Source organism: Rousettus aegyptiacus, unplaced genomic scaffold, assembly GCF_014176215.1.
Source record: "Rousettus aegyptiacus isolate mRouAeg1 unplaced genomic scaffold, mRouAeg1.p scaffold_m13_p_4, whole genome shotgun sequence".
Taxonomy (NCBI): domain Eukaryota; kingdom Metazoa; phylum Chordata; class Mammalia; order Chiroptera; family Pteropodidae; genus Rousettus; species Rousettus aegyptiacus.
The window spans coordinates 5,910,868-5,932,238 of record NW_023416307.1 but is presented as its reverse complement, the minus strand read 5'-3'; the positions used below and the strand labels follow the sequence as shown (position 1 = coordinate 5,932,238).

At 38.6% G+C, this 21,371-nt stretch overlaps 1 protein-coding gene across 8 annotated transcripts in view; it reads left to right on the top strand.

The window, feature by feature from the left end:
- Positions 1-21,371, top strand: part of ITSN1 (intersectin 1) — a 168,718-nt gene that overhangs the window by 52,644 nt on the left and 94,703 nt on the right. For all 8 annotated transcript variants that reach the window (XM_016164086.2, XM_016164082.2, XM_036219831.1 and 5 more), the window contains exons 5-10: positions 779-939; positions 7,542-7,721; positions 9,272-9,368; positions 12,175-12,275; positions 17,504-17,567; positions 20,329-20,466. In XM_016164086.2, coding sequence (XP_016019572.2) covers positions 779-939; positions 7,542-7,721; positions 9,272-9,368; positions 12,175-12,275; positions 17,504-17,567; positions 20,329-20,466 — 741 coding nt within the window. The remainder of the gene's footprint in view (positions 1-778; positions 940-7,541; positions 7,722-9,271; positions 9,369-12,174; positions 12,276-17,503; positions 17,568-20,328; positions 20,467-21,371) is intronic.

Genomic DNA, 21,371 nt, shown 5'->3' with positions numbered 1-21,371 from the left:
CATGAATACACAGTTTTGGTTTGCATCTCATAGTTTCCAGTTGCAAGTACAAACCCTTTTCTTTTGCTTACTCTTCTTTGAAATAATATACTTTACATAAAAGCTCTTGCAAGTTATACATGGCCGTTTATGTTTGAGTACCATTTTCAAATAATAAACATACTTGTAAGCTCATTCAACTAATTTCCATGGCTTTAAAAGTATAATAGGATTATAACATAGGATATTGCCCCTGAGACGAGGTTTGTCAAACCCAGCAGAGGAGTTGGTGCAATCTAGGCAAGCATCTTTAGAAGTAAACTCTTTGTTTCTAAATTCTTTTTTACTAGCACCTTTATTGTGACATAATTTACATAATAAAATTCACCCTTTTCAAGTATATCATTCATTGTTTTTTAGTTTATTTGCAGAGTTGTGCAACTATCACACTATCCAATTTCAGAATTTCATCACTCCAGAAAGAAACCCTATTTGATATTTAAAGCATATATCCTGAAATTCAGGCTGAAAATCACCTCATATACCATATAAGTAAAGAGTAACACAATAAAAAAAAGTACTTTATAGTTATATAAAATCTTGTCAATATTTTTAAGTTACTCCCTATGGCTTGGTAAATAAACTTTATTTCATTTTGCTTTGTTTCTTCTGTTTATTTTTTCTCTTCAGGATTAGGGAGCTGATTATTTTTGTTTTTGTGTGGGTGGGAGTGACGGTTCTGGAAAGTTCTTTGATGGTCATGTCATAGTCATTTTAAGTCCATGCTGTTCATTTGCAGGGCGCTAGCTGATATGAATAATGATGGAAGAATGGATCAAGTGGAGTTTTCCATAGCTATGAAACTCATCAAACTGAAGCTACAAGGATATCAGCTCCCCCCTGCACTTCCCCCCGTCATGAAACAGCAACCCGTTGCGATTTCTAGCACGCCAGCATTTGGTAAGTTTGAGAAGGAATTGGTTCCTATATTTCATTGTATATTTTAAAAATAAATGTTTCCCCTTTTTCTCCCCTTTGTTTCAAGCATTGTGAAATTCTGGGATTAATTCATCTGAAAAAAATGACAGCCCTAGGCAGGAAGATGGTGCGGAAGGAGAAGGAACATGGTCACATTCTTACCCCAGGATGAGTGACCAGAATGAGAGCAGGGCGCAGGTTGTCCACGTCAAAGGAACAAACTTGCGCTCTGCTGCTGCGTCGTCTTTTTCTTACTCTCATTGGGTTCTTGACCCTCACGCTGTCACATGCTTCCTTCGGTTTCTATTTCCATAACGTCTTTATTTTTCCTTGTGTGTGAACAACCCCTTTGGATGGTGGTATCTCAAAATATATTTTTAAATTCACAGTATTGAGGGAATTGGCCACACTAAGTTCTTTCTTAAAACAAAGTGAAGCAGGAAAAAATAAACATTATACCCCAATTAAAAACATAATTCCATAAAAAAATGATCTTTTAGCTAGATATTTTTCTTAAAAATGAATCAATAATTAGTTGATCAAGACCCCTAACCATTCTGATTTCTCCTCAGTTCCCACCCTAAACTTTGATTATTTAGATTGATTTAAAGGTTATGGTGATTGTCTATGGCCATGCCACCCTGAACAAGCCCCATCCAGTCTGATTTCGAGCTCAGCAGGGTCGAGCCTGGTTAGTACTTGGATGGGAGACTACCTTGAAAGACCAGGTGCTGTAGACGTAAAAAAAATAATAATAATAAGGGATTGTAAGCTGACAAGGTCTTTGCAATCTGTGAGGTCAGCCAAGGGTTGTTTCACCTAGAAAAGAAAAAAAGATTAAGGTGATTAAATGTAACACCTGATTCATGGGGACGTTCTTAGTTTGAATAAAACACAGCAATTGTGGATACGTTTTTTTTTCCTCTCTCTTCTTCCTGATATCTGATATATCTGATGACAGGTAATGAAATAGATTTGGGAGAGGGCAGTCAATAGTAATTCAGATTGTCTTTGATACAGTTAGTAATAAGCTGAGATAAATAAATACTGTGGTTATATTTCATAGATTTACTATTAAAAACAGGCAAACTCTGCATTGCCTTTCTTTTGGTGAAGTTTGGCCACCAGACTGGTTTTAAGGGGAAAGGTGCAGTTTGGGGATTAGGCAAGTAGGATAGTGGTGATCCAAGAGAAGAAGGAAGAACTCAAAAAGTCCTCTGTGGGCAAAGGGCAGGGCGGGTAGAAGTGAGCAGTACATTAGGCTCTGAGTGAGCAGGGTCCTTGTCCATCATGTGTTCGCTGTGCCTAGCCCTTACTTAGTTCACCAGGCCCAGAGTGAAAGAAGAATTGCTGTGTGCAAACACACTGAAGGAAGAAGGTGCCAGGCATACTCATAGCGTTTGTGGGAATACAGCTGGGTAGCCTGAGGCATGTGACAATATCACTACATCCCATTTTCCCACCACGTTTTTGTCCTAGAAAGGGAAATCTCAGTGATTGAGGAGAGATGGGGAATCTTCAAGAATTAATATAGTCAAGAGGGACGGCTTCCAAAACAGCCTCAGGTAGATGTATTTATTTCTGAAAATACCCAGAAAACGTAGTCAGTTGGTAATTTAAAAAAATTAAAAAAATTTTTTTTTATTTTAAGTAGGAGTTGCTCTGAATCTCCGAAGGTCCCCATAGCCAACGTTTGGCCAGGATCCATGTGTTAAAACAGCTCGTGGTGTGTTCGATTTTAGTTTGGCCTCCCTTCTGGTGCTGTAGGAAGAAACCCCGAGTGGAGAAAGGCTCAGAGACCCAGAAGCACCCCACTTCCTCTTTTCTCTCAATCCCAGGTGTCAGTTATTCTTCTAACATTTACTGTGTCTTCTTTTATTCCACCCTGCTGTAGGCATTTCAGCTCAGGAGATATTGCTGAGTTATTTTCAGGCACTGTGGCCTCACCGCCCAGAGGGTTTTCCAATCGCTTACCTAACCTGCCACCACCTCTGTGGGAGGGATCCTGGGATTTCTGATCTGATAGCCTGCCAGTCAGTCCTCAGCTCTTCCCCTAGGCTCCTCCACTGCCTTTCCCCTAGTTCTCATCACATCAACATTCTCAGTAAGCTGTTTTCAAGAGGCTAAATCACAAGGAAACTTTAGCACATAGGAGAAGTTAAAAGTACATGGTCCTGATCAAGTTTGCCCAGGTGTTTTCCAAGATCTGCCCTTTGCTAGTATTTCTAGTTCCATGTCTCAGCCCAACCATTTATTTCTTCCACTTTTGACTACTGGGGACCAAAGAATTTATTACTATCATCATTATTTTCAGATTAATATTAAAAATTATTTGACCGGGCGTTGCCTGGCCCTTACACAGTGCGCTGTCACATGTAGCATTTTGTTTGGTTACAGCAGTGACCCTGGAGGTGCGCAGGAGTGACATGGGTGAGAACTGCCACCCCAGGAAGGCGGACGATTCGCTTGAGACCGTATTCCTACAAACGGAGGCAGAGCTTGTCCAAACAGTTTTCTGAAGGCTCTCAGTTTCCTTAATTCCTTCTCTCTCCCCACCTTCATTATCACCAAACAATCTGGGTGATGTAGGGCCTCACTCATCTAGGGTTCGCCGTCTGCGTGTGTCAATGCAAGTGTTAACAACACACAGTGGATTTCAGGCTAGCTGGAAGATGAGCAATCATTTCATTCAACTCCCCTATGTTAAGAAGAGGAGAATGGGGTGCGGTGATATTATGATTTGCCTCGGGCGATGCAGCTGTATTCCAGCAAATGGTTTGAGTATGCCTGGCACCTTCTTCCTTCAGTGCGTTTGCACATAGCGATTCTTTTTTTACTCTGGACCCAAGTATTTCAAGAGAAGTCCGTTTGTTTTTTTGTTTGTTTGTTTGATTAAAAAATTTTAATCTTTTTGGCTAGAGTCCATGATTTTATTGGAATAAACCAATATTTTTACACCCCTGCTATGTGTTCTCATTGCTAGGAATACAGTGGTGAGCAAGACATCATGGCTTCTGTGAAGCTTCTTGTCAAGTTGGGGGAAACAAGCAGATGAACAGGATAATAAGATAGAAAGAGACCCTGCAGGTCAGGGTGGTCAGAATTCTCTGAGGAGGTAACTTTTGAGCTGACTTAGAGATGAGGGTCATGTGAAGACCTGGGGGAGAAGCCCTCCAGGCCAAAGGAGCAGCAATTTCAAAGGTCTTAAGGCAAAAAAAAGCTTGGTGTGGGAACCGAAAGTGAGAGCGTCGTGAACATTGTCCCTAAAGTATTAGTAAGGCTTAAAGTCTACGAGATAAGGCAGGAGCCACATGGTTTAGGGCCTGATAAAGCCACTAAGGAGAATTTCTTTTTCTAAGTGAATTTGAAAGCTACAGTGAGCTTTTAAGCCAGGAGAGTGACATGGTTACTAGACACTCAGAAAAAACAATCTATTATCTGCAGACTGGATTGCTGTAGGACAAGAGTAGAACCCTGGAAATCAATGAGAAGGCATTTGCCATGGGCAAGAGATAATGGTGATGTAGTTTTCTGGGTGGTGAAAACAAGAGTGGAAGATAGAAGAGCAATCAATTCATTATATTTTGGAGGAAAAGTTAGTCAGGTTTGGGCCATGTTAAGCTTGAGGGGCCTGGTAGATTTCCAGGATGGGATGTCGAGGGGGCAGATGAATCCACGTGTCTAGAACTCAGAGGAGGGATCCGCCAGCTCCGGGAGGGTTCGAGTGTGGACGGCATCACACGCACTGGGACTGGATAAGACAGCTCACAGAGAAGGTGGAGGCAGGAGACTTAGGACGGAGCCTTGGAATGCGGTGATAGGTAAAGGTCAGGTAAAATGCTGGTGTCCTCGTAGCTGAGGAAAGTGTTTCAAAAAGGAGGGGGTGCACCATTGTTTGAGTTGCTTCTGACAGGTTGAGTACGAATAGGACAGAAAAGTGAGTGGATTTGACAAGACGAGTTTGTGGGTGACCTTGACAAGCAGTTTCATGGGAGTTGGAGGGACATAGCCTGGCCGTGGGGTTGGAAGTGGGGGGCTTTAACTGGAAAAGGGAGCGCATCAGTGGGAGGGCGGTGAGTCTACGATGGGAAGTGTACCCACATTTTTAGAGTAGAGTGAGAAAGCTCAGTGACTGAGGAGAGATGAGATGAGACATTTTTAAGAATTAGCAAAGTCAAGAGTAATGGCTTCCAAAGCACAAAACAGTTATTTAGAAATATGCAGAAAATACTCATTCAGGAAAGGTAGTTGGCTAGTAAAAGGGCATCGTCTTTGCAGTGGCTGTTTAAAAGCTGAGTGGGCCACTTAAAGTGGAAAAATTATAATGTTAGAGAAGAATTATGATTGTGCCAGGGATAATAAGACTTGAAAGGTCTGGAACAGTTTGGTCGCTATGAATTCATAAAGCTGACCCAACAAGGCCTCCTTTGGGGACAGGGCCCCACATGGAGGAGAAATGACGGGGAGCAGAATCAGAACTGAGCAGGGCAGAGTCACAGAAAGTGGAGAAGGAGGACAGAGGATGGAAGTCCCTGGCAGCAAGGCTCATGTAAAAATGAGCGACGGGCAGTATCTGTCCAGGTCAAATCCCACATAAAGTTATTATTAGAAAAACGAAAATCAAGAACCAAGTAACACGCCTGTGCACAGTGAGAGCACATCAGTACTCCGCTGTTTCAAAACGAGTTAAAAAATACCGAGAAAAGGATACAAGTCATGAAAGACCAACATAAATCAGAATTTTAAAACTTCAGAACTAAAGTGACAACTTGGGAAAGAGTGAGAAATTAAAAAAAAAAAGTTATTTCGGAAATGAAGACTAAACTAGAAGCAACATAAGAGATTGTCTGAAAGAAAATAGAAGGTAAAAAAGAGGAAAATTTCAAAAATTAAAAGGAAGTGAAAAAAGATAAAAGGGATTTGAGAAAAAGTGACAAATGTCGAAGGTAAAGAAAATTGAATATATGGTTAGTTGGAGTCCTGAGGAAGAAAACCAAAGCAAGAGAATAGAATATGTGTTAAAAACTAGTTCAAGACAATTTTCTTGAAATAAAACATTTGAAACTATATTTGAAAGAGTGCCTGAGAATATCAACTTGGAGAGACTAAATAAGCTATTCTAGTAAAACAAAAAATTATTTGGGCATGTAGAAAGAACAAACATGGGAGAGAGAATTAGAATGTCTTTAGACATTTTTTATAGCAGTGCTTTGTATGTCAGAAGAAAATGGAGTAATTGTTTAGGGTTCTCAAGGAAAGAAGGTATCAAGAGTTTCGTGTCCAGAAAAACCATACCAGCCAGTGTTCTAACTTAGTATTTTATGATTAAATTTAATTCTGACACTAACTACCCAGAGTTAGTGTTGGATTCCACTGGTTTAAGGGCTCAGTCTCACAAGACTGTCCTCACTTGAGACTTAGTTCACAAGGAATGAGTCCATTGGGTCTGCAAACTTCCTTCTGTCCAACTTACCCACAGTCAGAGGTTCCCACAAACCCTTCTCCCTCTCTCTGTAATTTGCTAGAACAGCTCACCAAACGTGGGGAAACATTTAGTTACATTTACCTGTTTGTTATCAAGGGTATTACAAAGGGTGCATGTGAGCAGCTCGATGAAGCGGCGTATAGGGTGGTGTCCAGGAGGGTCGTGAGTGCAGGAGCTTCCATCTCTTCAAAGTTGGGGTGCCACTCTTCCAGCGTGTGGATGTGTTCACCAGTGGGGCAGGTCTCCACACTCTGTGGTGTGTAGGACGTTTTAATGGAAGTTTCATCATGCAGGCACGATTGATTAAATTATTGGCCAGTGTCCAGCCCCGGTAGCCTCCCCTGAGGTCACTGCAGAGGCCGGGGCACGGTGGGACTTTTTGGTCCTGGAATCATGCCTTCGACCATCCGCTTTCTAACTCTCTTATCATGCCTTGGTCTTTCAAACACAAAAAGACATCACTTTAGACATTCTAAGGGTCTCAGAAGCTCCTGTGTCAGGAACCAGGGACCAAGACCAAATATTATAATAGAAAGTGTTCCTATCAATCAGGAAATTACAAGGGTTTTAGGATCTCTGCCAAGAACCAGGAACTGGGGACGAAGACCAGATAAACATTTCTTATTATATCACAATATCACGAGTTGAGGCAGGGAAAAAAGGGAGGAAACATTTATTTTCATTTTTTGGTTGGAATACTTCTATAAGGAGAAATTTCTCTGTCAAATGTTCGGTTTTCAGAGTAAATTGTACCTGTGGTGACCAATTAGGATTTGGGGGTTTATTTGTTTTGAAGTACCATTATGAATTTGCGAATTTAATTCTCTTTGGTGGCTTTCAGTCCATTGCAGTTATTGTTCTTATCCATCCTTAACTCTGGTCAGTAGGTCCCTCTTCCGGGTGGGTGTTGAGCCCTTTTGATGGGATCCCTGACGTAATTTTTGATACTCTTCAAAATGATTAATCTGAATTTGTATTTTAAATGGGAATCTTTTACAACTGGAAAGTGATGGCCTTCTTCGAGCAGTGTTACATTAATTATCATTGAATGCCGAAGTGTGATTCCACGTGAATTTTGTTGGGATTTTTTCCGTCGTAGGTATGGGAGGTATCGCCAGCATGCCACCACTCACAGCTGTTGCTCCAGTGCCAATGGGACCCATTCCAGTTGTTGGGATGTCTCCACCCCTAGTATCTTCTGTCCCTCCAGCAGCAGTGCCTCCCCTGGCTAACGGGGCTCCCCCTGTTATACAACCTCTGCCTGCTTTTGCTCATCCTGGTATGTGACCTGATGAATCCATAGACTGAATTTTTATAACTTGTGTTTTATACTCTTCATTCTTGTTAAATCTTCTGTCTTCACTTTCCGATTATATATAAGCAGTGTTTTATTCCTGAAGAAAATATTTTCATTTAATTTCTCATTTTTTTTCAACACATTAAACGGGATGTGGTAGACTAGAGAGAGGGAAAGGAGAATGGAATTTCAGAGCTCTGAGTACCACTGGTCAAAGGTGAACTCAGCAGTTAAAACCAAGAGCAAAATTTCCTTTCAAGGGCTTGACAAAAACTGAAGTTTGAATAGTATTTGAACATTTTGTATTTCCATGTTTATCTTTCTTCAGCTGCTGTGAATTGCTAATAAACAAGCCTGTCGCTTCAGAATGGAATGATGTGGGGAGCGGGGAGAACATTGCTTTTTCTGTTTTGTTCTGTTGTTGAGGAGGTGGAGTTAATCAGGCAGACAGGGGAAGGAAGTCTATTAAATGACTAAATACATTCAGGTTGTAGTATTATATGCTTGCTTAATTGAAGAAAAGAATTAAAAAGTTCCTGGTTTAGTTAATTTTATTTTGAGACTTTATTCAAGGTTTTTTTCCCTTTAATTAAAAGAAAGCATAAACTGTACATGTAGATAGTCGTAGTCTAACAAATCATATCAATATGGGAAGTATCTCTTTTAAAAAGTATCTTTTTAAAAATGTTTGGCTATATCTGAGTACAAATTCAGTGGTGATGATAAGTGTGGATTTTCACATTATATTTGATTTATCATTTCTGTGCATAGTGCCCTGGATTTATTACATACGTCCGGATGTATCTCTAAGTTATAGCCAAAGAATCTAAACGTACATCTTTTATTTTTTAAAGATTTTTTTGTCACATGTATTTGATCTTTTCCCATGTGACCATGTCTGCAGATGTGATGGCAGCCAAGAAAGTGTTTGCCGTTGCTTTTCCGGTAATACCAGTGAATCCACGCACCGCTCTTATTTTCTTTTGTGGCCAGTGTTGCAAGACAGTAGACAAGAATGAGAGGAATGTGGCTAAGGCTCAGAGTTTTCTTCGCGACACACAGCTTACCCAGCCCGAATGAGAATCAGACACAAACGCTGACCCTCCCGTGCGTCATGTGTTATCTGGCCAACACCGCCAGTGTGTGACTTCTTGGCCCGCACATCTGGAACTAATACCTTAGCTCTTCCAGTGCAGTTAATACGCCATCTGTATATTTAAGCCGTTACTTCTCTAACTGTTGACAGATCCTATAAAATATAGTACTAAATGTTTAATGAAAAGTAAAATTTTATGGATGTAAACATTACTACTTAGTAAGGTGATTCACAACTGGAACAAGTAAATGTAGCAGTGTTTTTGGCAAGAGGGTAGGAAGCAAAGAAGGAAAAATATTTTGAGTCCAGGATGGTAAGGAAGGAGGAATAATTTCTGCTTCAGACTCAATGACTATGCATTTTAATTTTTGTAAATAGGGAAGAGTTTCTTACCTTTGTAGAATTAAAATTATTCAACATTTATTTATTTTTACAGCAGCCACTTTGCCAAAGAGTTCTTCTTTTAGTAGGTCTGGTCCAGGGTCACAATTAAACACTAAATTACAGAAGGCACAATCATTTGACGTGGCCAGGTAAGTTTGCTTATTTTTAAATGGGCGGTTTGGTAAAAGATGTTATCTGATTAACTCATAAATGTGAAAATGAATTAGTGATGTTCTTTATTATTTTTTATTTTGTAGAATGTTAAAAATTTTCTTAATTCTGGATAATGTTCTTAGGTTGTATCATTTGTCGCAGAGATGACAGAATCAAGGACATAACATTTCCTCTAAAGGCTTTGCATGTTGTTTTTTTTAAGAGGATAATAAATAGGTAGTAGTAAATGTTTAAAACTAATGAAATAGAACTCTATGAGGAGAAAAACTATTTTGATGTTAATCATTAAAAGTTTATGTATATGAAGATTAGAGCCACAGTTGGCCTTATTTTAAATTCTATCTCAGATAATCTTATGGAGTTTTCGTGGATTATTAGTAAAAGTTTAAGATCAATTGTTTTGAAATAAGTTATTCAGATTAATAGACAGCTGTTATTAACCAAATATGTGGCTCAATTTTAGCAACACTTACATGACTTTATTGCTTATATTTTGGCTAAGCTTGGTTTCATATTAGCTTTCATATTTTTTTTTTACTTATTTTTTCCCTTGCATACTGTTGCACAAAGATGAAAACTTAAGTCTTTTCGTAAGCTGTCCCAAAACTTTTGGAAAGAAAAGAGAATGTAAATGAAGGCAATTCTACCTTTTCTTGTTTTGCTCTTCAGTAGAAATCTTTCTTAAGCGAATCAAGTAATTTTTCCACTTTAAAGAGAAAAGTATATTGGATATAATTCAATAATTCATTAATTTAAAAAAACGATTTAAAAAAATTGATAAATTGAAAAGCACTGTGCCAGATGCTTTATGTATATTAACTCATTTAATTCTCACTTCTTCCCCATAAAATGATTCTTATTATCTCCAGGTTATAGATGAGGAAGAAGCTCAGAGACATTAAGTGATTTCAAGATAACTTTAACTCTTAAAGTGATATGGCTAAGAGTTGAAATGAGTTCTTTCTGATTTTAAGGAAGTTTGTGCCAAAAACTTCAGTTACTTGTGGCATACAGATTTGTGTGGCACTTAATTAAGATTTTACTTTTAAGATTCAGGAACATTTATTGAGCATCTACTCGCCAGACACTTTATCGATCTCGTTCAACCCCCATATCCTGTGCAGTAAATACTGTCTCAGAATCACGCGTGAGGAAATAAGCCCAGAGAGGTTCCATTCCTCCCCCATGGTTTACAGCTTACTAAGGGGCAGAGCAGAGGTTTAAACTCAGATCATCTAACACTAAATTCCAAATTTCTTATTTTTTCTCCAATACCATGCTGGAGTTCTGAGTTTTCTCTGACTCTCCATAAGAGATTTTACAATCTTTCGTAAAATTGATTTGTGACATTAGAATGAATAAATAATCAATATTGGCAAACATTAATGCTATTAAGACAACTGTGATTTTTTAGGTAGTCATCTTTTCAATAATTAACATTTCTAGCAAATTTTTGCCATGTGGCATCTAAGTTTTTGGTTACCTATTAATGAATTATCAGTCTATTTAAATTCTCAGGAACTTGGCAGAAAACTATGACTAGATAAGCCTAATCTGGGACAACTTCTGTGTGTAACACCCTCCATTCCTGGGGTGCGGGAGAAAGATAATTAGTTTCTTGACAAATAGGCAAGAGTTGGAATAGCAAAATATTTGTTAGTTTAAAATGAGAGAGTTGTTGCAGAAGTATGCACAGCAGAATCGATCTTGGTAAGTGTTTTTTATTAAGAAATTTATCATTACTGAAAAGGTAAATTTAGGTATTTTTCAATTGGTTGGGAGCCATTTCCTATGTTTACAAAGTGCATATAAGTATAAATACATAGATAACATATATAAACAGTGACTAAGAGGTTTAATTTATGGTTAAAATTTGGCTTTCACATGTACTTACTAGATATTTTGGTTGAAATGAAGCAAATAGCACATGGTACATTAGTTGTAACCTGTCCTAGATGTAGAAAGCCATTTTTGCTGTCAGTTTAGCCATTGCGTTTAATTGCCTTATTAAGACAATTGCCTTAACAGCCATGGGTACCAGTGTGATGCTTGTGTGGGAGCTGCTCTGAGGAACTAATCACGAGGGGGTCTAGACCCAAGCTGCCTTCTGGCAGATGCTTCCTCAGGCCGGGGTTGCTGCACGTGGGCAAGAGAAGGTCGGCGCTGGGTGTGAGTCCCAAAGCAGAGCTCCCTCCATCGCTGTTCGCCAACTCGCCCTGACCCTGGGAATGTTCTCTTCTTTCTGGGAAGCTCGCCATTTGTGGGAATTTGCACTTCCCAGAATGACTGAATTTCCTTTCTTTAAGAAATACATCCTGTATTTTGGTGTATAGAGAGCTAAACATTTTAAAGAATTAATATTTTTAAAAGCAGTTATTTGTCTGCTGTAAGCATTGTTTTTTAAACCCAAAGAGAACTGTTCCAACGGTCTAGAAAAGCCTCGACATTATTGTATCATCTCAGTTCCAACCAGATGTTCCGTACTTTTATAGAACTTTTAAAGTATTAAGTTGTTTATATATCTTGAAGTGGCCACTCAGTCTGTTGTGTTCACCTTGGATTCTGGAAAGATAATGAACTTTCTTTTTTGAAAGAAGTGTTGATAACTTTAAAAAACAGACATACTCATTACAGAAAACTCAGAGATTGTGATTCAAAAGTGAATAAAAGGTTAAAGCTAGTTTTCTAGAGAAGTTCTCAGTTTACTATTTTTGAAGACCTTAAATCAAATCGGCGGTTCATTACCTCAACCCTTTTTCCTCTCCTTCCTCCTTTCTCCAGTGCCCCTCCAGCGGCAGAATGGGCTGTTCCTCAGTCGTCCAGACTGAAATACCGACAGTTATTCAACAGTCATGACAAAACTATGAGTGGACACTTGACAGGTATTTGCAAATAAAAGTTAGTTTAGTGAAATATGATCTTCGTTGTAAATGGCAATTGTTCCTAGATGTCGGGCCAAAGATATTTTCCAAATGTATTTTTCTCTCTGCTTTTTCTGAACAGGGCTTTTATTGTGGTTCTTATCGTGAATTCTCATCTACTGATAAAGCCATAGTTACTTTATTCTTTAGTGCCTCAGGCTTTTGCTTCATTGCTTCTTGGTAAATGGAACAGAGACCAAGCAGCTTCCTGCACGCTGAATGTCACTCGAATGCAAATCAAAGCACTGGCAAAGAAATGCTGCTGGGAACAAAAAGTGGTTCAAGTTCTGAAGTCCAACTTTGTAGATGAACTTGATACCGCCTAAGCAGAGTCAGTGTTTAAGGCAGGATGTAGGGTGAAAGGTAACTGGCTGGGGACTTTGGAAACCTGGCTGTGCCATGAACATGGGATGAAGTCACTTACTTTGCCTATTTGGATCTTATTTCTTCATGTGTAAGAGGCCAGAGTTAAGTTATATGATCTCAGTAGATTAAAAAAACATTCTGTCATCTACATCAGAAGGCTAGAAAGGATTTTAGGATACTATCTAGAAACTTTTTTAATAAGGGATTAAACACTTAAAATTGATCAAAGAATAATAAAGAAAATGTTAATAAAGGAAAATAGAGACTTCTGATACGAGCATTAAGTGGGAAAGGGAAAAATGTAACTGCCTTTTAAAAAGTGTGACGTGAAGAGAGAGTTAATTTAATTGAGATAGAGAAGCACTGGTGTGTAACACAAAACACTTTCTGATTCTAACTATCTTTTTTTTTTTTTAACTATCTTTTTTACTCCCCAAAGAAAAATTTATTGTTTAAAAATGTCAGGATTAGGTGAGATTTTAAAGGGTTCTGATCCAATTTTGAACCCTATCCCCATAAAAGCTCTCAGCAGTTATAAGCATATAATTGTTTAGTCAAGCAGTGAATTTCTTTTTTTATGGTGACATTGATTAACAAAATCCAATAAGTTTCAAGTGTACAATTCAACAGTAAGTCATATGCATATTGCATTGTGTGTTCACCACCCATAGTTAGATTTCTTTGTCTTAAGGGGGGAATTTTAAGTAAAAAAAAATTTTCTGTGTGCCACTCTTACTCTCTGCTACAGTAGTAGCTGTCCTATTTATACATAGTATGAAAAACCAGTCCAGTTTATATAGACACCAAAGGAATATTCAGTAATATAGTTTTAAGTATTGTTTAACATGGTTTGTTTGACACCAGTGCTCCATGCAGACCTAGAACTGCATTGCCAGTGAATCTGAAAACATTTCTTTAGAGCATAGTTGGTATTTGCTGTGTGTTAATTAAAATAGTATTCAGATCGCAACGCTGATATAGAAATTCTGTCTTGGTAGGATGTGTGTTTTATGACTGAAGTGCAGCATTTTCAACCCAAAGATAACAACCCAGGCACTTGACTGTTAAAACATATAATATCTGAGGCAGAAAGTGAAACTTGTAATATAAAGGAAAGAGCTGATTTTGCTAATGTTTATCTGTGTGCTTATTACTGTTTTGTCCTGGCAAGAATTTAAGGTGGGAATTTTATTTTCAAACTAGATTTTTATATAGTCATGTCAAATAGAATAGTTTATTATACTAACTTTAAAAATAGGAATAAATTTAAGAAATTCAGTTTGTTTTCCCTTTGTGAGGAGTCATTATAAGGGTATGTTTTAGGCTAAATAAGACGGTGGAAGCAGAGCTGGTTCGTTAAGATGGATGAAATACAGAGACCATTGTCATGATCACAGCTCTGAAAGTAATTATGTGAATCCTGAACCCCCAAAGCACTTAGTCAATTCAGCTTGAAGATAAGAGGAATAGTTGAGAAAAGGTCCCAGAATGTAAAGAGGCCCAAGTGAAATATATAATTTAACATTCTTAATCTCTTGTTTTTCTTCCTTCATGATATTGTTTTTTGTGGGTTCTTATTTTAAAGGAACTAAAAAGCATTTTTACAGCTTGCACACAATTGTAATTTCTTAATCCAATGCAATAGTTCTCAACCTTGGACTTGTAACATCCTGGTCTTATAAATACCAGTTTAGTGTAGGAGTACTAATGCTTTAATATCATTTAGAGGAGAATCTTGGTCACTTGCACCCGCTCGCATTCATGTGTGTTTTGGAGTGGAGTGGAATTAGCACTCCAAGAATTGCATCTCACCTGCTGCCTAGCCGATCCGTGCTAGAGCCCGTGGCAAATGACCACTGTTGGTGGTCAGAAGAATTTCTGATCACCATTGTGTTTTACTCTACATCCTTCCTTTGGATGCCATCAAATCATTGCTACATCTGTAAGAGTATGTTGTGGGCATAAGAATGCTATTGATTGGTCCCAAGTGAAGAAAGTGAGAACCTTTGAGCTGCGGAAGGAGCTTATTCACTGTAGGACGTGACGCTAATCTAGCAGTGACACAGTTTATCTGATTGATTACCTACCTGGGTTGATTTAGCCGATACACCCAGTTAGGCACCCTTGTTCCTTCAAGACTTGATGTATGTGCTATTGCACACACTCAAAAGAGACAGTCTTATAAAACTGTAAGCCCATTCTTTAATCAAGGTTATATAAGTACCTATAAAATTCTGGCAATTCTTTTAATGCTAGCCCTCTTCTCAAAGAGGTATCTTCTTGCATTCTGAACCAATGAATATGCTATTTGATTATTCATTTATTAATCACAGAAGTTAAAGTCTCGTCATGGTTTGAGATAAAGCATGAACTATTAAATTCTCTGTGTCCTTTCCATTTATGCTTCCTTATCCAAACATGAATGCCAAGAATAGGGTTTATGAACTTGAAATTTCTATTTATCCCCCTAATGTTTCTTTATAAACCAGTACTCCAAAACTGATACCCTTTTGTGAATGTAGGCTTCCACAGGATAATTCTTTGCACTCAGATCTCAGATTTTATGTTGTCTTGCTATGCTAAGAGGCTACTTTAGTTGTTGCTGATCTATTTTAATGTTTCAAAACCTTGTCTTAGGACATACAAAGTATTAGAATTGCAAAAGATAATTATGATCTTCCAGTACAGGGGTCAAGAAACTTTTTCTGTAAAAAGCAAAATAGTAAATATTTTAGGCTTGCAGCCATCCACTGTCACAACTCAACCTTGCCAGCGTAGTACAAAGGCTGCCATATATCGAGCTTAAATGAATGGACGTAGATATATTTCAATAAGACTTTAGGTACAAAAACAGGTGGTGGCCTGGATATTGCCTGTGGGCTGTGGTTTGCCAATCCCTGTTCTAGATCGTTTCCTTCATTTCAGAGATGAAGGCACTTTGCTCTTAGTGAAAGCGATTTTGTTAATGTCTCATTAGAGAATGGAATGAGTCAAGACTGGAATCCATATCTTGTGATATCCAGGTCCAGGGCTAGTTCTTTTCATTTGTTATATTTTTTATTGGGAGTAGATGAAATATTAACTTTCTTTTATATAGTTCTGAAGTGGGGAGAATTATTGCAAGTATAAATTAAAGCTGATTCAACTTTAATGTTGCCAATTCTAAATACAATGTTAGAGACTAAAAATGATCAGTGAACTTTTCTCATTCCAATATATCATAGAACCTTTAGAACTTGCACATTAATTCTGTAAAGATTATTATTCTCAGATGCTCCCCACGCGTGCATGCACGCGCGCGCGCGCGCGCGCACACACACACACACACACACACACACACACAGGAATAGGCATATGTTCACCAAAACTGAGAATGCGCATGATTCCTAATGGCCCCTAACTGTGGTATACTACACAGCAGTTAGGAGTATGTTCTGCAATCACATGCAGTTAAATGTCAAGCAAAATAAGCCAGACTCAACACTGATACACTATGCCACTAGAAGTTAGGCTGCACTTAGTGGAGAGCATGATGGAAGGGAGGTCAAGAAGGGCTTTGGAGGTGCCGTTTTGTGATCTGGGTTCTGTTGACCACTTCCAGTTTGGAAATTACATACATGCGCACCTTTAAAAATACACAGGTATATATTCATGTGTGCTTTCTGCCTGTATTTTATATATAAATAAAAGTTAAAATATTGCCAGTAATATTAACTATCATTTATTGAGCACTTTACCTGTGCTAGCACTGTGCAGAAAACTAGGGTCCAGCAAGTGAAGAAATTGCCTGCCCCACACTCAGCATGTTCTAGAATGAACCGGGACCAGGGCTCACAGGCTCGTGGTTCATCAGTGCGTTTTCTGCTGTTCTCTGGAGTTTCTTGTGCCTGAACCTTACGGTGATGCTCGGAGAGCCCTAACCATTGCTGCTTGCTGTGTAAAAACACATCTACGTTTGCGTTTTATGATGAGGGTGCCGTTTGAAAAGTGAAACAGCTAAAGATGAAAGCTTGTACACAGGTATCTTCCTAACGTAATTGCTACAGCCTTCCACTCCTTGAACCACCAGTCCTCGTGCCACCCTACACCTCAAGAAGCAGTGCTTGAAATCGGACGTATTTGTCTCTATCTCCCTGGTACCGGCTCGTTTAAAACTTGAAACCTCCCATTGTAGCCTTTGTCTGATATCTAAGGCTGGGTTCATTCCAGAAATGAAGATATTTACAAGTATTTTAAGAAATGAGAGCCGATTTTGAAAGAGTTGAAATTCCAGGAATTCTTTTTAATCGCTAACCTAGGAAATTCTAATCCTAGCCATGATATTAGCCATTTGCGCAGCCTTGAGCAAGTCATTAATGAAGTAGTTAGAAGAAGTCTCTCTAAGGCCCCTTCCTCCTCTTAAATTCTTCCGAGTTCTCCTTGAATTTCCCTGGTATCAGTCACAGTGGAGACAGAAGATGTTGAATTTAGAGAGACTAAGTTCCAACTTTATAAATAAAAACCTAATAATACTAATAAAGATGGTTATGTGGCCAAAAGGGAAGGTTATATTTTGAAACTCTAATCTTGTACGTACTCATGCTTTACTAATCATCCATGTAACAAACATTTATTGAGTATGCACTAAGTGCTGTGCTGTGCTTTGTGTTTCTTCATTGGGGCTTAATTTCCTTTTTAGAAAGCCTCTTGGGTAATAGCAAATATTGTTTAAAGCACTGTGATTGCATGAGATTGCATAGTACATATGTGCAGAACAGTGGTTCTTGGACAGTGACGATTTGCTGATTCATCTTTTTGGGTTTTTTTTCCTGGTTTCTGTTTAGGTCCCCAAGCAAGAACTATTCTTATGCAATCCAGTTTACCACAGGCTCAGCTGGCTTCAATATGGTAAGGAAAAATTCCTTGGTTTGTATAAAGTGTAAATTCTTTCTTAAATTGGTAGGGCCTCATCAGTCTTTGATACCATTATTTATAGGGGGGATATATGGGTATCTTTATTATTTTAAGACTTGTAATGATTATCTGTTTTACTTTTTCCCTTTTTGATTTTGAAAAATGCGAAAGCAGAGAGATTAATATAATGAATTCTCAAGAACTCATAACACAACTCAAATAAGTCTCAATTCATGGCGAGTCAAGGTTCTCTCCCTTCTTCCTGATTGTTTTAAGACAAATCTCAGTCGGTATATATTTTAATCTACTATTATTTCAGCTTGTATCTCCAAAAAGGGTAGGGATTTTTTTTCCAACATGGCTATAATGCCAGTAGTTCACCTAATAGTAATTCTTATTAAGTTAATCAGATAGTGTTCAAAGTCCTTAGATTGCCTCATAATATTTTTGTGGTTGATTTCTTCAAATCAGGACTGAAATAAATGCGTATTTTGCAATAAATTTGTTGATACATTTTTTAAGTCTCCTTTAACCTATTAACTCCCCCTTGTCTTGTGCTCAACTCCTCCCCTCCACGACACCCCTCCAAAACACCTGAGATTGTTTTACAGTTTCTTATAGTCTAACTTTTGATGATTGCATTCTTGTGGTGTTAACTTATTCCCATATTTCCTGTTGATCACTAATTAGATCTAGAGTAAGGTTTTTGCACCTCAGCACAATTGGCGTTTTGGGCCCGATGATTCTTAGTTGTGGAGAGCCGTCCAGTGCATCATAGGTCGTTTCGCAGTATCTCTGGCCTCTGCCTACCAGATGCCATGGTGTGGCCCCCACCCCCAGTTGTGACAATTAAAAATGACTCCAGAAATTGACAAATGTCCCCTCCTGCCTTTTTTCGCAAGATAATCAGAGACTATACTGTGTACTTCCATTAGGAGGCACATAAATGCCTCTTTGTCTATTTTGTAATGATTTTTAATAGTTGTTGGTGAGCATTGCCTAGATCATACAGCGTCCCTTACATTTAAATGTTAACCAGAATGGCTTCTTCAGAAGTGTTTATCTCTCAGTTATGCATTATCCATTGATTCTGCCTGGGAAATAAACCTGGTCTCTATTGCTTACGATCTAAGTTCCTGATTTTGCCGCAGGGCACATTGATACGGTTCCTTCACAAGTGGTTAATCTCTAGTGCTGCTACCTTTGCCCATCTGATGCCTTCTGCTTTAAATTCAAGAGTCTGCCTTTTGCAGTGGTGTAAAAATAGACCAGTTAATAAACATCTTAGGTCTATGGCATATGCAGACCTATTCCGGTCTGGGTATGTACCAGTATCTCAAGGCCCTCTGAAATATAAACGTAAGATCTAACATTTATGGAGGTTGATTAGCAGTTTATTATGTTGTTCTCATGAAACTGGAATATATTGGAATGTTTAAATATCTCATTTATAACCTGTCTTCTTTGAAAAAAAAAATACTTGAGACTTCTACTAAAATGTTATTATATTCTCCTATACAATAAAAAGATATTTTAATTAAACGTTTACAGTGATTATTTAGCCAAGTATGGGAGAAAAAGTGAGAATTCTACTGCCTTCTAATTGGATTTACTGAGGAGTGGCTAGTGGTGGCACATGGGAAGGAGGAAAGGACAAGCAAGAGCAGGCGGGGTTTTCGTTTGTGCCTCTGTTTTGTTTAAAAATGGGAGCCTGGCATCTGGAAAAGGCAAAGTTAGAGGGACACAAAACAGATCAGCGCTAACCAGGGGCTGGGGCCGAAGAAAAGGTTGGCTGTCCCGAGACACAGGGGGTGTGGGGCAGAGGTGAACCTGCTCTGGATATCGTGGCAGTCACACAGCTGAATGTGTTTGTCAAAACTCACGGACACGTGAGAAAGAGTGACCGTGACTGTGCGGAAATCATACTTCCACAGACAAACCAGAAAACGTTTCTGCCACCTGAGGAAATTTCAGATTTAAGAGGAGTTTCTTGATTTATGGCATCAGCAAAGCCAGTTTTCCATGTAGCATCTGTCTTGTTAGGATTCTAGTAAATAGCTTTGTTGTCCTGCATCCGCTCTTGGTATCCAGAAATTAAGTAAAATCACATTCTTGGATGTGCTGGAAAAATCTGTTTAATTAGCTACAAGGGCAAGTTGATTAAGAAGAATGGTAGCAATTTAATCCTGAGATTAAGGAGCAGAGAACACTTGGCTCTGTGGCTGAAGGCCATAAACATCCACTTGCATGAACCTAAATCGAGGGTTGGCAAAAAAAAAAAAAAAAAAGAAGAAGGAGCCAAAGCTGGCCTGCAACTGTTATTGAACTGCTATTGTGAAAACAACCACACCCGTTCATTTCTCTATGGTCTATGGCTGCTTTCTGCTGCAGCAGCAGATTCAGTGTGATAGACTTTATAGGTCCTGCAAAGGTCAGATGTTTACTATCTGACCTGATAGTTTGCTGAGCATAGAATATGATCTATTTTAAATGGGCTTGCAAGGATTGAGAAGAGTATGGTTATAGTGATCGTTAACATTTGTTGAATGCTGACCACCATCCTAACTTTGTGGATTGTCTCATTTTATCTTTGCAACAGTACTATGAAATAGGTACTGTTTTTATAAACTGAAGCATAGACTCAGTGGGCCTAGAGTCAGATTAAGAAAATAGAACATTTAAATTACTCATGCATAAATGGTAGCAAGCATTCATTTTCACGAAATTAGATTACAGTGAACTTTTTGTTGAATAGGAATCTTTCTGACATTGATCAAGATGGAAAACTCACAGCAGAAGAATTTATCCTGGCTATGCACCTAATTGATGTAGCTATGTCTGGCCAGCCACTGCCTCCTGTCCTGCCTCCAGAATATATTCCACCTTCCTTTAGGTAAGGAACATTCAGCTCGTACAAGAACTTGTATGTGAATTTCAAACTTGGCTTTGTTGGCTTTGTACCTCATTTTTATTCCTGGAAAGTAAATGAAATAATTCAGAATTCAAGAAAATCTTATCTAGGTTCTGTGTTAATCTTGGGTCTATGCTGTTCTTTAAAGTACTTAGAGTATCCAGGCAGACCTCAGAGATGTTGTGGATTTGGTTCCAGACCATCACAATAAAGCGGGTGTTGCGATGGAGTGAGTTGCCATCTTCTGGGGGAGGATCTTGCTTCCTGTTTGTAACAATGCAACATCTGTGAAGCTCAATAAAGCAAAGCGCAATAAAATGAGATATGCCTGTGTTAGTAAAACGGTCAAGTGAAACATTGAAAGATTATTGATTTTTGTACCAATCTGTATAATTGAAGCTCACCAGAAGTTTTAGCAAAGTGAAACTGTATCAACCTATATGAAGAAATTAAAGGAAGGAGATTCTGCCTGTGAATTCTACATGTTCGAGAGAGAACAATGTTGGCAATGCCGAAATTATAGTCAGGAAGGTAATTAAAGAAAATTATCCTTGTCTGAGGCACGATCTCAGTGGAGGTGTCGAGAGTGCCTGGTACCCCACATCTGCACACCCATGCACTTACCACTCCTAGACAACTACGTCTTAAGGTTTTAACTTAAAAGACACTTATGAGATCTTACCAGCACTAAGAAGAGTGGAAGAAACAAAAATAAGAATTACTGTTCTAATTCCTCAAATGTCAGGGGAGACTGCAGAAGAAAAATCTCCATTAAAGGAAGAGAATTGGAGCCATTATTTCAGCACATATGCGGGAGAGAAGCAGGTGGAGGAAACTGTGACTGAGGAAGAAGCCAGCAGCTGGGCAGTGTGTAAAGTCCCGCAGCT